The 14,917-nt window shown below is 48.8% G+C and overlaps 1 protein-coding gene across 5 annotated transcripts in view; it reads left to right on the forward strand.

Annotated features, from left to right (window-relative positions):
- AMER1 (APC membrane recruitment protein 1) overlaps positions 1 to 14,689 on the forward strand; it is a 15,832-nt gene extending 1,143 nt beyond the window's left edge. For 3 of the 5 annotated variants that reach the window (XM_015593981.2, XM_006917827.3, XM_015593982.2), the window contains exon 2: positions 10,086 to 14,689. In XM_015593981.2, coding sequence (XP_015449467.1) covers positions 10,185 to 13,523 — 3,339 coding nt within the window. In that variant the 5' untranslated portion in view covers positions 10,086 to 10,184 and the 3' untranslated portion in view covers positions 13,524 to 14,689. Of the gene's footprint in view, positions 1 to 5,315; positions 5,426 to 10,085 lie in introns of all 5 variants that reach the window. The other 2 variants (XM_025050978.1, XM_025050977.1) reach the window with 1 other exon arrangement.
- The last annotated feature ends 228 nt before the right edge of the window (positions 14,690 to 14,917 follow it).

Consider the following 14,917-nt stretch of genomic DNA (forward strand, 5'->3'; position numbering starts at 1 on the left):
CAGCCAAACCCTCCAACTTCGCAGTTACTTAAAATACCCAGCCCGCCAGCCGCTGTCATTGTCTGCTGCAGACACCTCTGACACTGGTGACTGTCCGACTTTGCCTAGGCTCCCCGGCCCTCAGGGGCTGTGTCCGCCAGTCGCGCCACAGCCCAGGCTTCCGGGCAGCAGCTGGACGGGCCCCGCAGAGCCGGCCTCCTTTGGACCAGGCTCTTGGAGTGGGCCGCAGGGTCAAGGCGAGCCTTGTCCCACACACGAACACCTCCCTTTGCGGCTCTGCTTGCCTGCTGCCTCCGCATGGGTATATGCAGGGTGGAGGGCACTGTACTGTTGGAATCCTTGCCCCACCCCTGGAGATTCCAGCAGAGCCCCCTCCCCCAAGTGCGGCTCCCCTCATTCGGCTCCGCCCACTACTCAGTCTCCGCATAGCCTTGTGCCTCTGGCAATGGACTCTAGGCCTTTCTGAGGAACAGGAGAAAGGGAGCGACCTAGGTGGTTGGCAAAGGTTCTTCTTGAACCTTTGACCAGCCTCTGAGGGCGGAGAACCCTTTGTGAGGAGACAATGAGACCCAGTAAATCCCTCACTTGGGAGGAAGGCTAGCTGGGGACCTTTGTGACACCAGCAAGTACTGTGGATATGGTACTACACTCACCTCCTCCCACCACGACTAGTGCCAACACAAACCCCCTACTTGCAGCTGAGCATCTCCATCCCAGGGCTAGACCTGCCCTCTGCCCTATATAACTTCTCTCCCCACATCCAAACCCACTCACCCTACACTGTCCAAATTCTCTTTTCTCTCTGGCCCACCCTCTTAGTGCTGTTCCTGCCTGTCTCGAAACCCATGATGACCTTTTTTTTTTTTTTTTCCTCAGAACTCCTGGCTGCCCGAGTCCCTTGGGCACTTTTGGGCTTAAATTATAATAGGAGGCAAACTACAATTAAGTTTCCCTGCCTCTACTTTGTCTCCCTGATCTCGTGGATGTCTGGGTTCTCTTGGAAACCCTCAGAGAGGTTAATGAAACCTGAAACTCAGCCACAACACCTTCAAAGCCATGCATAGTAGTTAAGGAATGCTCCAGGAGGACTTGCTGTCTTTGCAGAGCTTTTAAGAAGAACTTTACCTCTCCAATTTGCACTTGTTCTAATCCATATGAAAATGATTAGAAAAAACACTCAAAGCTCAGGTATTTGAGTGTGCCTAAGAAGGATGGAGAAGGGGGATGGGTTGCAACTATAAGAAAAAATAAATAAATCATGATGTCTCCCTTCGACAACAAGTTCAGGATCTGGGCTGCCCAGACTTCAGACTACACATACCTTTGGTTGCTGATTCATGAGCCTAGAGATGATCTATGAGAGAGATGGGAGATCTGTATATGCAGAGACATCCTCCTGGGAAGTTGCCAGAAAGTAGAGGATTTTGGCTAGGCAAAGGGTAATGGTATACACAAAATTAAGAATGGGATGGGGAACCTGGAAGGCAGGCCGAATGAGATGACAAACTTTTCTAGTAGAGATTGTATGACTCTAAGGTAGAGAGGAGGTTAGTGTCCAGTGGTGTGGGTTTCCAAATGCCAGGCTGTGGAACGGGGATCAGATCATGGGGCAAGGGGACATCAAAGAATGGGGAATTGGAAAGTTTTGATATTTTTTTTTTGTGTGTGCAAATATGCTAGAATAAATTGGAGTTTTAGAAAAGGTTTTAGAATGGGGTCTTAGAAGAGGATTAGAAGCATGCCATAAGTCTGATAGGTAAGAGGCCACCTTTGGATCTAAAAGTAGAACTGGAGGGTAGGCTCTCTCTAGAGGGAAATTGTATGGTGTCAGCCTCCCTTTGGCTTTGTGGGGTTTGGGGAGTGGGAAAGAGAGAGCTTGGAGCCCACGTACCAATGTGGTGGAAGCTAAGTGTCCCCTGGGCCTTCAAGGAGCACCAGTTTGAACTTCTGTGCTTACAGATGGGAATCCTGAGCCCTGGAAAGCAACAGGGACTTGCTTAAAGTCACACAGCATTTAGCAATAGAGGGATAGGCTGATGACTACTGTGCAGTGGCTCTTTCCACTTTATCCCGCTGTCTCCAATGGCCTTCATTTGACACACATCTCATTAAACAACTCTTCATCTCATCTCACCCGTTAGTCAAGAGTGAAGGGGTGCTGGCTTAGCTTGAGAACCCCATCGGGGAATCCCTCCTCCCCTTCCATGTCTCTTTTGCTTCTCGATCTTGGTCTGCAGCCTGTTGGGGGCTAAAAGTTTCAAAAGGAGGGGAGGTAGTTGGAAGATGTTGGCAGTTCAACAATTCTCTCCTAGTAGTGGGGGTTTTAAATTTTTTTCAAGTATTACATTTACACTCTTGGAAAGTATGGGGAGGGGAGGATGGGCAGGAGGAGACCAGCTTTGCTCTGCTGGTCCAGGGAAATAAGGGAATGAATGGAATAGCAGCAAACATGGCAAGTCACTTCTTGCTTACAGAACCAAAGAGGAAGAACAAGCTTCCAGCCCCTTCACTAACTGGCAACTTGAGGCTAGAAGAGGGCATTGCCAGTGCTATTCCATCAGTTCCCCTGCTTCGAATCCTGTCCAGACAGATAACTAGGTGATAAACGTAAAGCCCTCAGAGATGGCATTTCATAGCCCTCCTGTATCACTCATTCCTGCATTACCCATGTCACTGCCAGGAAGTTCTTTCTTAGAGATAATCTGAGCCTTTCATGCTATACTTAAATTCTGTGTGTGTGTGTGTGTGTGTGTGTGTGTGTGTGTGTGTGTGTGTTGGAGGTGGAGTTGAGAGCAGCTGGACACTATTGCTCTTCAATAGTGGCTTAACAATCCATTGGAGATTTCATGGGCATTAAACCATCTCTTCCACCCCCAACTTCTGTTCTCTGAATTAAATAATCACAGAGCTTTTCATCTTCTCTTCTTGGTCTTAATTTTCAAACCTGTGCTTGTGTAAATATATATCTTGCAAAGCAGGCAGGGAAAGCAGAACCACTGCAGAGATGCAGGTGCCAGCTGAGTAAGGGTACATTACTCCTCCACACCTCCCCTTTTAGGATTAGGGGGTAATTTGGACAATGGAGAAAATGGCTTGAGGGTCTTAGTGGAATCAGAGGCAGGCATGCTGGTGCTGTAGGGGCATTTGTGACCCTTTTTGATCTGCATTTCTTCTTGCAGAACTTTCATTGCTTTCATCTCCTGCAGGCTTTCCCACCCCCCCCTTGGCTTCCAAGCAGATACTAACCCCCATTCTCCAGCCCACATTCCTTAGCTCTTCTTGTTAGGGGCTGCAGCTTTTCTCACGGGAAAGAGGGCTGGGCCAGGCCAGTTGTGTTATCCCTCCTCTCTGGACAAATGAGAAATATTCTCAGGGTTGTGGGGTGCAGAACACCTCTATCCTATAGTGGTGACCTGGGCTCAACCAGTCCCAGAGAAGCCTAGGATCCCCTCAAAATCACATTCTCACCATGCCTCTTGACTTAGCAGCTACTAAAAACGTTATCACAAGATCACCCTTGCTCCAGCTTCTCACTAAATGTGGGTCAAGCGGACCCTTGGGTCCACTCTTCCATTTCTAGGTGGAGAAACTGAGGCCTAGAACAGGGAAGGGATTTGCCCAAGTTCACATAGGAGCACAGAGCTCCTAGACCCCAATTCAATGCTTCTTCCTTTAAGCACACTGATCCTTATCCCCTCCCAAGCCTCAATTTCTTTAGCTGACCTCTTACATAGGTTATAGTTTGTATTTGGGAGTGGATACATAGAAAAGTCAAGGGTCTCCATTGTTCACTTGGCCTAGCTTGTCCTCTGCAGGCTTCCTTCTGCTGTCTCATTACATCTATTTCCCTGGGGTTGACTATTCTCTTGTTTTTCATCTGAACTGGGGTTGAGGGTGAGAAGTGGAGTGGCACCTGTCTCCAATCTCACCCTTGCTGTTAGTACTGACCTAGGGGAAGCCTTACTGTGTAGGCATGGCATCCACCTCAGATACATCCTCTCTAAGGAGGTTTGGGAGCATGAAAGGGAAGTAGCAAGTAGGTGGCCCTAAGAGCCCTTGTTTTTCCAGGTGAGCTGAGCAGGGAACCTCAGCAGCCTGAAGAGAAAACTGGGGCACCAAGAAGACTTACCAGGAAAGCTCATTTTGAGGGGAGAGGTAGTGTGTCTGGATGACCACATCTCCCAGAGTGGAGAAACACTTGTGTATTGGGGACTGGGGCAATGGGTAGAGGACTGAGGCTAGGAAACCTGGAGGGGGCATGAAGGGCAAGTCTTGAAGGTCAGGCAAAGGAGTTTGGCCCCAATCTTGTAGGCAATGTGGGATAATTTGGTAAGTGGAGGAGTGATGCACTGAACTCAAGGTTGTAAGAAAATGAATCTGGCAAGGATGCGCAGGATGGAAGAGATGAAAGGGAGAGGCGGGGGCAGGACTTTAGCTTTGAAGCAGGGAGGGACCACAGGGAGCTCAGCCAGAATGAATTACCCAAGGCCGAATAATGTTAACGTCTCAGTTGAGAGGCTAGTGGTTGGAGAGTAGGAGCCGAGTCGAGAGGGCCCGGTGGAGGTCTGTGCTGCATCTAGAGTTGATGGGATGCTCTCTTGAGAGTGCCCTTCAACAGAAAGGCTGAAAAGTAGCAGAGGGGTGGTTGCAGAGGTAGTTTTGGTGGGGCTCTGCCAGCAGCCTCTACAGCTCTACCAAAGGGTACCAAGCCAGGCAGCCCTTCCTTCAGGTCTTGAATGGATGGTTTTGAGATTGGACCTTGACTGTGGGCATTAGAAATGGGTGATTCATATTCCAGATCTTATCGTAGGTCATCTCCTTTAAACAATAGCTCATATTTTGCATCTTTGTCCCCTGTTGGCAGGTTTCCATTAGAACCTTTTGTTGGCTGCTCAAACTTATCTCCCAAGAAAAAGCAGAGTAGAGGAACATGTTCCACTGTTTGGGAATGGTGGTGGTGATGGGGTGTTGCTGATGAGAGCAGCCACAGTCTGTGTTGGCAGCCCTTAGAGTCTGAAGTCAGCAGGCTTTCTGGAATGTGCTAGGTGAGGCCAAAACAGAGGCAGCCAGTGAGGACTGGAAATGCTGCAGAGAAAGCTCAACTGGGTTGGGAAGGGGAGGGGGGATGGGAGGAGGAGATGATAAGTCTGTGTGAGGAGAACCTTCACAGTCCTTGCTTTGTCTTCCTCTTTCGATTGGGGGCCAGCACAGTGTAGCAGATTGGCATGGTATTGGGACTCAAGAAGCCTGTGAGCTTGTGTGGCTCTGTCATTATCTGGCTGTGTGACCTTAGGTAAATCTTTTCCCGAGTCTAGGCAGTTTCTGCCTCCATGACAAGAAGTTACCATTCCCCACCAGACCTGATTAATGGATTTCTGGGAAGGATAAATGATGCATGAGATATTGGGGAGCTTTTTATAAATGGGTAAGTACCTGAGTTGGGTGAAGAATATCTATTTATTTGCATTTCCTTTGATATTGTTACTTTTAGCTGAGTTTGAATTGTTGACCTTTCTGGCCTGGGCTAGAGAATCTGGCTAGTTGAAATTCCCAGATAATCCAGAGCTATTAGCCAATATTTGACTGGAGGCAAGATTTCGGGTCCCTGAATATCAAAGTTTGGCTAAAAGAGCAACTAAAGCCTTCTGTGAGATAACTACAGAGTCACTCTCATTTATCATTTGGGGAACTGAGGTCCAAGGAAGTTTGATTACTTATCCTTAGAGCTCTGTGGAGCACCCTACTCAACCCTGACTGAGATAGTTTTGCTGCTAGAAATTGTCCAATTATAGTTTGAATAAAATATTTTTAAAATTAGTTGCTATGTGTTGTGAGCCTCTGCTACATAACACATTGTATTTGGTACTTTATATATCTTAGTTTTATTCCTTATAATAGCTTTAAGAGGTAGGCATCTCAATAGTTTCATTTTCCAGTTGAGTAAACTGAGAGAAAGAACTTACTGATTTCCCCCAAGTGGGCAGAGCTGATTACAGTGCAAAACTGGCTGACTCGCTAGTCGGAGGGACACTCCCTATCCTGACCATTTCTTCCTTAGCCCACCCCCCATGCACAATGGCAGATGTGCCCAGAATGGGCTTGCCCCCAGGAAAACTGTGTGGAGGAGTTCTGAGGAACTATGACTTGTTGAGACCATGCCTCTGGAGTTACTGCATAAATCCATACACTTCTTCCCTGAACTTGGCCTCCTCTAAGTTGGCTGAGCTGGTCCCAGGAAACTGGGCTGGAACATGTGAAGATCAGGCTGCAGCTGCTTCCTTCTCACCAAGAAGGGTCCATGAGGCAGATTTATGGCTGGTCTCCTGTCTGTGTTTTGTGAGGAGGGGGAAGGAAGAAGCTCTACCCTCGTGTCTAGGCTTCCACCAGTCTCAGAATGGACTGAGTCTGGCCCTGGGAGCAAAGATGGCCACAGCCCACACCCTGCCATCAAAGTAGCAGCTGTGGCAAGCCCCTGCCAGGGACCACAGAGTGGCCTTAGAGGGTTCCCTTACCCACCAGTCCGCCTGTAAATTAGACAGCCATACAGGTTGAGAATCCCAAGGGTTACAGGGCCTTGCATTTGGTAGAATTACTTTCTTTGCAGTAACTAGGATGGGAGCCAGTCCCAGCCTGGGGGAGCTGAAAAATCTGCCCCTTGATGTCCACTTTGCCTTCTGCCCCACCTCACTCTCCTGGCCAGTGAACTCTGTGTCCCTGAATAAAGGCAGCATAGCCCACTGGGGAAGGACAGCACTGGGACATGGAGTGGGTAGCAAGGAAAGTGGAGAAGAGACCTGGGCCAGAGGTAGCTAGGTGGGGCTAGGTTAGGAGGAAAGCAGACAGAGACACTGTGAGTGGTTATGGGATAGGGTACATTGCCCTAGGGGGAACTAGGTAGGGAGGCAGAAGATGACCATGATCCCCTTTAGGAGGAAGGCCTAAAGCTGCGGGTAGAGAATCTCAGTTCCAGGACACAATCTTGCCTAGTTTACCCACTCCTACCACGTCTGCAGAGGGCTTTTAAAACTGCCCTGATGAGAAGACTTTGTATAAATCCACACACATGTCTTTAAAATCCCCATACCTGGCTCTTCCTCAGTGTGGTCCAAGGCAGCTGATCCCTCAGGCTCACTGCAGTAAATGACTCACCCAAATGAGTAGTCTTTTACATGTGATCTGCTACTTTCTAAGTAACTAGGATCTGACCTGGAAGATGGTAATAACAGTAATGCCAGTCTTTCTCATTTGCACTGAATTTTACAGTTTACACAGTGCTTTTGGTATCCATTATCCCATCTAATGCCCACACTACTGCAGTGGACTGGGGAGATAAAGGGATAAATAGAAGAGACCTTTGATCTCCTTTTCAGAGGGGGTGATTTGGTCTGTTCAGGGTTCCCTGGCATGGCCTGGACCCCAGTCCTGTGGCCCATGGCTTCTTCTGCAACATACTGTAGATGCCTGTGGCAAGGAAGGGGATGATACTGAGAGCAGTGGGCTGGCCTCTACCTCAATGAAGCACAGGAGTAAGGACAACAGAAAGCCCAAAGGGACTTACCCTTAGCCCTAAACCCAGCAGGACAATGCATCCTTTGGTTCATGAGGATGTCTAGACCCATACAATTTTTCACTCGGCCCTTGGTCTTCCATGATGCCAATCCACACTTTGTAGTCTCACCCATTCCTTCCCCTAAATCATTGCCATGTCTACTCACTTCTGTCTGACAAGACTCATATTGAATGCCTCCTCCTCAAGGTAGCTTTTTGGAGCCCACAGGTTATCTTTCTATCTTTCAGATTTATCCTGGGATATGATAACAAGGTATGAAGAATGTTTACCCTCCACCCAACTTAAGCAATAATGGGGGCTCTTTTTGAAGGCCAGCATCATGCTGTGCTTTCAGGTTGTTACATACAGGACTCTTCCTGTTAGCCTAGAAGCTCCCCCAAAACAAGCACTAGGGATTCCCTCTTCATGACCTGCCTTGCAACACTGAGCTCAATGTCTATCACTTACCAAATGTTAGTAGAGATTTGTTTCATGAATTCCACAGAGCAGAATACAGTTTCACAAACAGTACTACTACCACTCCATTTTCCCCATACCCAACACCATAATGACAACACTGTCAGTAATTTTAGGGCTGAGTTTAAAAATATCTGTGCTTTGGAAAGTGGGGGATTCAAATACATGATAGGGCTCCTATTTCCATCAGACCACAGGGCAGAGGACCCTGAGTGGTTGTACAATTGTATATTTATTAGATATTTGTTAGGGGGCGAATGGTACTGTCTGTTATGGGACTATCAGTTTCAGGGCTGAGCTGGAACAATGTCATATGAAAATATATCACATGGGTGGGGGGGAAAACTAACCTGAGCAAAAAATGGCAATATATATCTCTGCAGAGAGGAGATCAGATTAATTTTATTTTCTCTTTTATTCACTGGATAACCAGCCACTATCTTGCCCCAAGTTTGATATTCATTTCTGCAAAATGCTCCTGATGGAAGCCTGGATCACACTGATGATTGAACTATTAAGCCAAGCAAGGCTTAAGGCACAAAATTAATGTTTGCAAGACAAGATCAGGGGCTCTAGGAGGGTTCTTCTAATGAGGTCAGAAGCTAGAGTATAGCTGCCAGTCTCTCTTCAACCCCAGTGCTGGTCTGTAGTCTCCCACTGGAAGTGAATGTGTATCTTATTTCCTTGACAACCAATCACAAGGTGATGTGCTGGCCAGCTGCTCCTGGGACAACAGTGGTGCTTTTGCCTCTCTTTCTGGCTCCCCACAGCTGTTCCCTTACCTATCCTAGCTCCCTGTCTACTGGTGGCTATTCTACAGAGAAGGGACACAGAGGAGAGGGACTTCCCAAGGAGGACTCATTGGGTTTTAGCAGGCTGGTCACTGATCCAGCTGTCGACCAGCTGTAGTTACTGGAATGAATACATCAGACCTGGGAGTGGGGACATGTGTTATAGCTAAGGGTGGATAATAGCTAGCCTTTCTTTTTATTCCATCTCTATAGAATTTGAATGTTTGAAGGATTGTGAGCCTAGACTGTAAGGGTGTGCCTTGCACTAGGTTTATTATTTACACGGATGTTGAGAGCCTAACTCCTAGGCCAGGAACATGAATCTTATGGAATTGTGCCTTCAAGGAGTTCCCTTTCTAGATGGAGAGCTAATAGGAGCCAAAATAATTGTGGAGGGGTGGAGTGGATAAGAAACAGTCTGGCTCATGTTTCTAAAGGGGAACTTGGGGTTCCAGTTACTAAGGGCCACATTAAAATCTCTTCCTAGCAGGACAGTCAATAGAGAGTCTGACTTATACTTATCTCTCATATAACCACTATTGGGGAGGTATTGCTAGGCCTCTTGGACTGAGGATAGTGAACCCCAGAGAGTGTCTTGCTCCAAGGCCACCATGCACTCTTAGCAGATCCTGGATAGCAGCTCTGGAATATGGGACTGTGAGGCAGGTCTTCAAACATGGTCTTGCAGGTCATTTAAGGAGCCTGTGGTCAGGAAGCGAAACTTCAGGTCTACTTTTCTTTCTATCCCTAGGAAAAATGTCAGTGAGAGCCCAAGCTAATGTGAAATTGAGGTCTAAATCCCACAGAGCTCAGTGAGGACTCAATGGGCTGTTTTGCCAGATGCTCTTCAAAAATTCAGTCATCAGAGCTGACCTCTGACCTCTGTCCTGCTTTTTCTGCCTCTCCCTATCCTACTCCTTTGACAATCTCTCCTGTAGCCAATAACACCTCTGGGTCTTTCTCATATCTGCAGTTTCCTGTGCTCAGTGCTCCCCTGAGATTAAGGTGGCCTGAAGGGTGTGGACCCAGCATGGAGGTAGAGGTGATGGCTGCCTATTGCTCAGTGTAGGATTTCACTGCCTTGGACCCCAGAGGAGGCTGGCCTAGCAAGCCAAGCATATGGAGTGCATTATGGTTTTCCTTACATTTTCTCTTTCACTCTGGTTCCACTCAAGCCTAAAACCGCAGACACCTGTGAAAACAAACCCTGCCTGGATGCTTGCTCACCAGTACTGTCTCTCTGTCTTTATCTCTCTCATGTTTTCCAGACCCAATAATGATGCTTCCTGACTGATGATGTTATAACAGTACCTGGAAGCCAGAAGGCTGCATTTTCGGCTGAACATAACTGAGTTGTCCCCATCGCCATGGAGACCCGAAAGGATGAAGTTGCTCAGGCTAAGGGATATGCAGCCTCTGTGGACACCCAGGACCAAGGGACAGAGAAAGGAGCCAAGAACAAAGAAGCTGAGACAATGGAAGGGCCAGAATTAGAGCCACCCTCATCTGGCCCAAGTAGGCTGAAGAAAACTGCGATGAAATTATTTGGTGGCAAGAAAGGCATCTGTACTCTGCCCAGTTTCTTTGGAGGGGGACGGAGTAAAGGTTCTGGGAAAGGCAGCTCCAAGAAGGGCCTTAGCAAGAGCAAGACCCATGATGGCCTGAGTGAAGCAGCCCATAGCCATGAAGACATTGTCAGTGAAGGACCTAGCTTCTCTCTACCTTTGCCTGAGTCACCCTGCCAACTGCCCAATTCCCAGAGTGCCCACGGGGCTTTGGAGACAGGCTTCAGTAGCAAGGCGTCTGTGGCTATAGCCACAGAGAAAGCTGGGACTGAGAAGGCACTTTCTGTGCCCAAGCCAAAAAAAGGCCTGAAGGGTTTTTTCAGCAGTATCCGCCGTTACCGAAAGGTTAAAATCTCTGGGGCTGAACAAAGTAAGCCAGGGGCCAAGGGGCCCAAAGGGGCGAGAGCCAGGCCTCACGAGCATGCAAACTCAGCCCTTCTGTCCCATGCTGAGGAAACCCTCCAAGCCCCAAGAAAAGAAAAGGCCAAGGCCCAAGATGCCTCTAGACCTAAAGTTTCTTCAGCACCACAGTCTTCTCCAGCCGCCACAAAGAAGACAGCCTATAAAGATCCAGAAAAACCCATGGAGGTCTGTGCCTCAGCACTCCTGCAACTCAAGCCTGTCCCTGAAGCCAGTGGCCTAGAGGAGCCCCACAGCCCAGAAACAGGAGAGAAGGTGGTGGTAGGAGAGGTAAATCCACCCAATGGCCCCGTGGTAGACCAGCTGAGCCTCCTGTTTGGGGACGTAACATCTCTGAAAAGTTTTGACTCACTGACAGGTTGTGGTGACATCATAGCAGAGCAAGATATGGACAGTATGACAGACAGCATGGCCTCCGGAGGCCAGAGGGCCAATCGAGATGGGACCAAGCGAAGTTCCTGCCTGGTGACCTATCAAGGAGGTGGGGAGGAGATGGCCTTGCCAGATGATGATGATGAGGAAGAAGAGGAAGAAGAGGAGGTAGAACTAGAGGAGGAAGGAGAAGAAGTCAAGGCAGAAGAAGATGATGACTTAGAATATCTATGGGCAAGTGCTCAGATGTACCCAAGACCCAATCTGAATCTGGGCTACCATACCACCACATCCCCAGGCCACCACAGCTACATGCTTTTTGACCCAGTTCAGTCTTATCCTGGCCTAGCTCCTGGGGACCTTTTGACTCCTCAGAGTGACCAGCAAGAGTCTGCCCCTAATAGTGATGAGGGTTATTATGACTCTACTACACCTGGATTTGAGGATGATTCAGGTGAGGCCTTGGGGCTTATCCACAGGGATTGTCTGCCCCGAGACAGCTATAGTGGAGATGCCCTTTATGAATTCTATGAGCCAGATGACAGTCTTGAGAACTCCCCACCTGGAGATGACTGCCTTTATGACCTCCATGGTCGCAGCTCTGAGATATTTGACCCCTTCTTGAACTTTGAGCCCTTTTCTTCCTCTCGGCCACCTGGAGCGATGGAGACAGAAGAAGAACGGCTAGTGACCATTCAGAAGCAGTTGTTATATTGGGAGCTTCGGCGAGAGCAGCTTGAGGCCCAAGAGGCCAGGGAGGCACGTGCCCGAGAAACTCACACCCAGGAAGCTCATGTCAGAGAGGCTCGAGCCCAAGAGTCCTGTGTCAGGGAGGGCTGTGCCCAAGAAGCCCGTGCTCGAGAGGCCCAAGTCCGAGAGGTCCAGGGACATCAAGAAAAGCCTATCATGGAGTATCAGATGAGGCCCTTAGGGCCATCAGTAATGGGCCTGGTGGCAGGGGCATCAGGGGCTTCTCAGACTTCCCACCGAGGAACCACCTCAGCTTTCCCTGCCACTTCAAACAGTGAGCCAGACTGGAGGGACTTCCGTCCTCTGGAGAAGCGTTTCGAGGGAACCTGCTCTAAGAAGGATCAAAGTACCTGCCTGATGCAGCTATTCCAGAGTGATGCTATGTTTGAGCCAGACATGCAAGAAGCAAACTTTGGAGGATCTCCCAGGAGGGCCTACCCTACTTATTCACCCCCTGAAGAGCCAGAGGAAGAGGAAGTTGAGAAGGAAGGGAATGTCACCGTGAGTTTCTCGCAAGCCCTCGTTGAGTTCACCAGCAATGGGAACCTCTTCTCCAGTATGTCCTGCAGTACTGACTCTGACTCATCCTTCACTCAAAACCTCCCTGAGCTTCCCCCGATGGTGACCTTTGACATCGCTGATGTGGAACGGGATGGAGAAGGCAAATGTGAAGAGAATCCTGAATTCCACAATGATGAGGACCTTGCAGCCTCCTTGGAAGCTTTTGAGCTGGGCTACTATCAGAAACATGCCTACAACAACTACCGCAGCCGATTCTACCAAGGCCTGCCCTGGGGTGTGAGCAGTCTCCCTCGATACTTAGGACTGCCTGGCATGCACCATCGACCTCCACCTGCTGCCATGGCCCTCAACAGAAGGAGCCGCTCCCTTGACACTGCAGAGACCCTGGAGCTGGAACTCTCTAATTCTCACTTGGCCCAGGGCTACATGGAGTCTGATGAGCTTCAGGTTCGGCAGGAAGATTCAGATGAAGAAGAGGAGGAAGAATGGGGCCGAGATAGTCCCTTGTCCCTCTATACTGAACCTCCGGGGGCCTATGACTGGCCTGCCTGGGCTCCCTGTCCTCTCCCAGTGGGGCCAGGCCCTGCCTGGATAAATACCAGGCAGTTGGATGGTCCTTCAAGCCAGTCTCCATATGGGCAGGCAGCCTGTTGTATAGCTCCTGTGGCTATGTCAGTGTTGCTATCAGTACCAGGGCCAGAGCCAAGGGCACACAGGGAATCTGAGCCTCAACTAGCTCGGCCTTCACACTTACCACTGCCCATGGGCCCTTGTTATAACCTCCAGCCACAGGCCTCCCAGAGTGTGAGGGCCAGGCCTCGAGATATACTGCTGCCTATTGATGAGCCCAGTTGCTCCTCCAGTTCTGGAGGTTTCAGCAACAGTCCTGTGCCCCAGGCCAAGCCTGTTGGCATCACCCATGGCATCCGTCAGCAGCCTAGGGTCCGGCCTGAGTCCCTACAGTCTCAGCACTATGGGACTTCCAGCCTTGACCTATCAAAGGAGAGGGCTGGGCAAGATGCCTCTCTCCCAACCAGCTATTCCTCCACTGCCATGAATGGAAACCTAGCTGAGTAGTCATCTTCAATTCTGGAGTGGGGGCATGGGGCCTAAGCATGTGAATGGGGATCAGGGGTTGGGCAGAAGGGTTGGGGGGTGGGTGCTGCTGTTTAACTTGAAAATCCTTTTGGCCAAGGAAGGCTCCTATGAGTTTTCACCTTTGTTTTCCCACTTTCTTCTTCTGCCATCTGTGGCCACATTCAGCTCAAGTACATCTGCCCTGGGAGGCAGCTGCTGTGTTGCTGCTGCTGCTGCTGCGCTCTGGTTTTTGCTTTTGGGGTTTCTTCTTGTGACCCATGCAGGTTTTGGGATGCTGTAATTTTGTGCCTATTCCAGTTGCAGAGTTAGTGATTACACACACACACACACACACACGCACGCACATATATATCATGCATCCTTGACACAGACTGAACTCTTAGCGCCCCCTGCCACCTTCCCCCCAACCCAGTGAATGATGAACCACTGATAAACAGCCAGGTCTGCACTGCCTCCCATGTGGGGACAGGGGCCTTGTTTGCTGTTAGCAATGTGAAATTATGGTACAGATCCTCCCCACCTCTACTCCCTTTGGTCTTGGCATAGCTGCCATTACATGAAATGACTATAATATATTCATCCTAGCTAGCTGTCCTGAGAGGATTAAGTAGCATATGTCTCACTGCCTATTGCTGTGAACTCTGGCATGATAACCGGATGGGGGCTTTTTAATCTGGCCTGCCATAGCTTCGGTTGAAGACAAAAATGCTAATCCCCTTAATGGAGTGATCAAATTTATCCAACTGCAGACAGTAGACAAAATAGGGTTCTATCACAGACACTGCCATAAGTCTTGAGCTCTGGAATGATAGGATTTTTTCCTTCTTCCTCTTTTAAGCTTGTGACTTCCTGAGTTACAGATACCTTTGAATTTTGATTCTTTTCTCCTCCAAATGAGAATTTCATAATCTCATCGCAAAGAATACATTCTTTTAATTGAGGTACAAGAAGAGAAGTAGCCTAAATTAAGCTTCGCTGTAGGGGTTGGGATTTTTTCAGATTGCATGGAAAGGATAGAAAAAGGTCTATTTGTCCCAGCCAGCAGGACAGAGGATTTCAAACTTTGCAGAGCTTGAGGCAGCCCAGCTTCTTAGAATGGAAAATTGCCTCCCCCCAAAAAATAAAATAAAAAAAAAAATTCCTTATGCCTTTCCCAGTCCTTCATTTGGATGCTGTAAAGAGTAACACTCCTAAGAGACAGAATACCAAAGGCATGTAGGCTGCTGTTTTGGATTCTCTAAAGAGTTTTCCTCCTCCAATTAGATAAGTCTTTAGCATGATCAAAGGACTGGACTTCTTGAGAGGAAAGACTGTGACCTGCCCTCACTCTGCCAAGCTTGAAGACTCTGATTTGTATGACAGTTATGGCCCTT

The sequence above is a fragment of the Pteropus alecto genome, unplaced genomic scaffold (assembly GCF_000325575.1).
Source record: "Pteropus alecto unplaced genomic scaffold, ASM32557v1 scaffold147, whole genome shotgun sequence".
In the NCBI taxonomy this organism is placed as follows: Eukaryota; Metazoa; Chordata; class Mammalia; order Chiroptera; family Pteropodidae; genus Pteropus; species Pteropus alecto.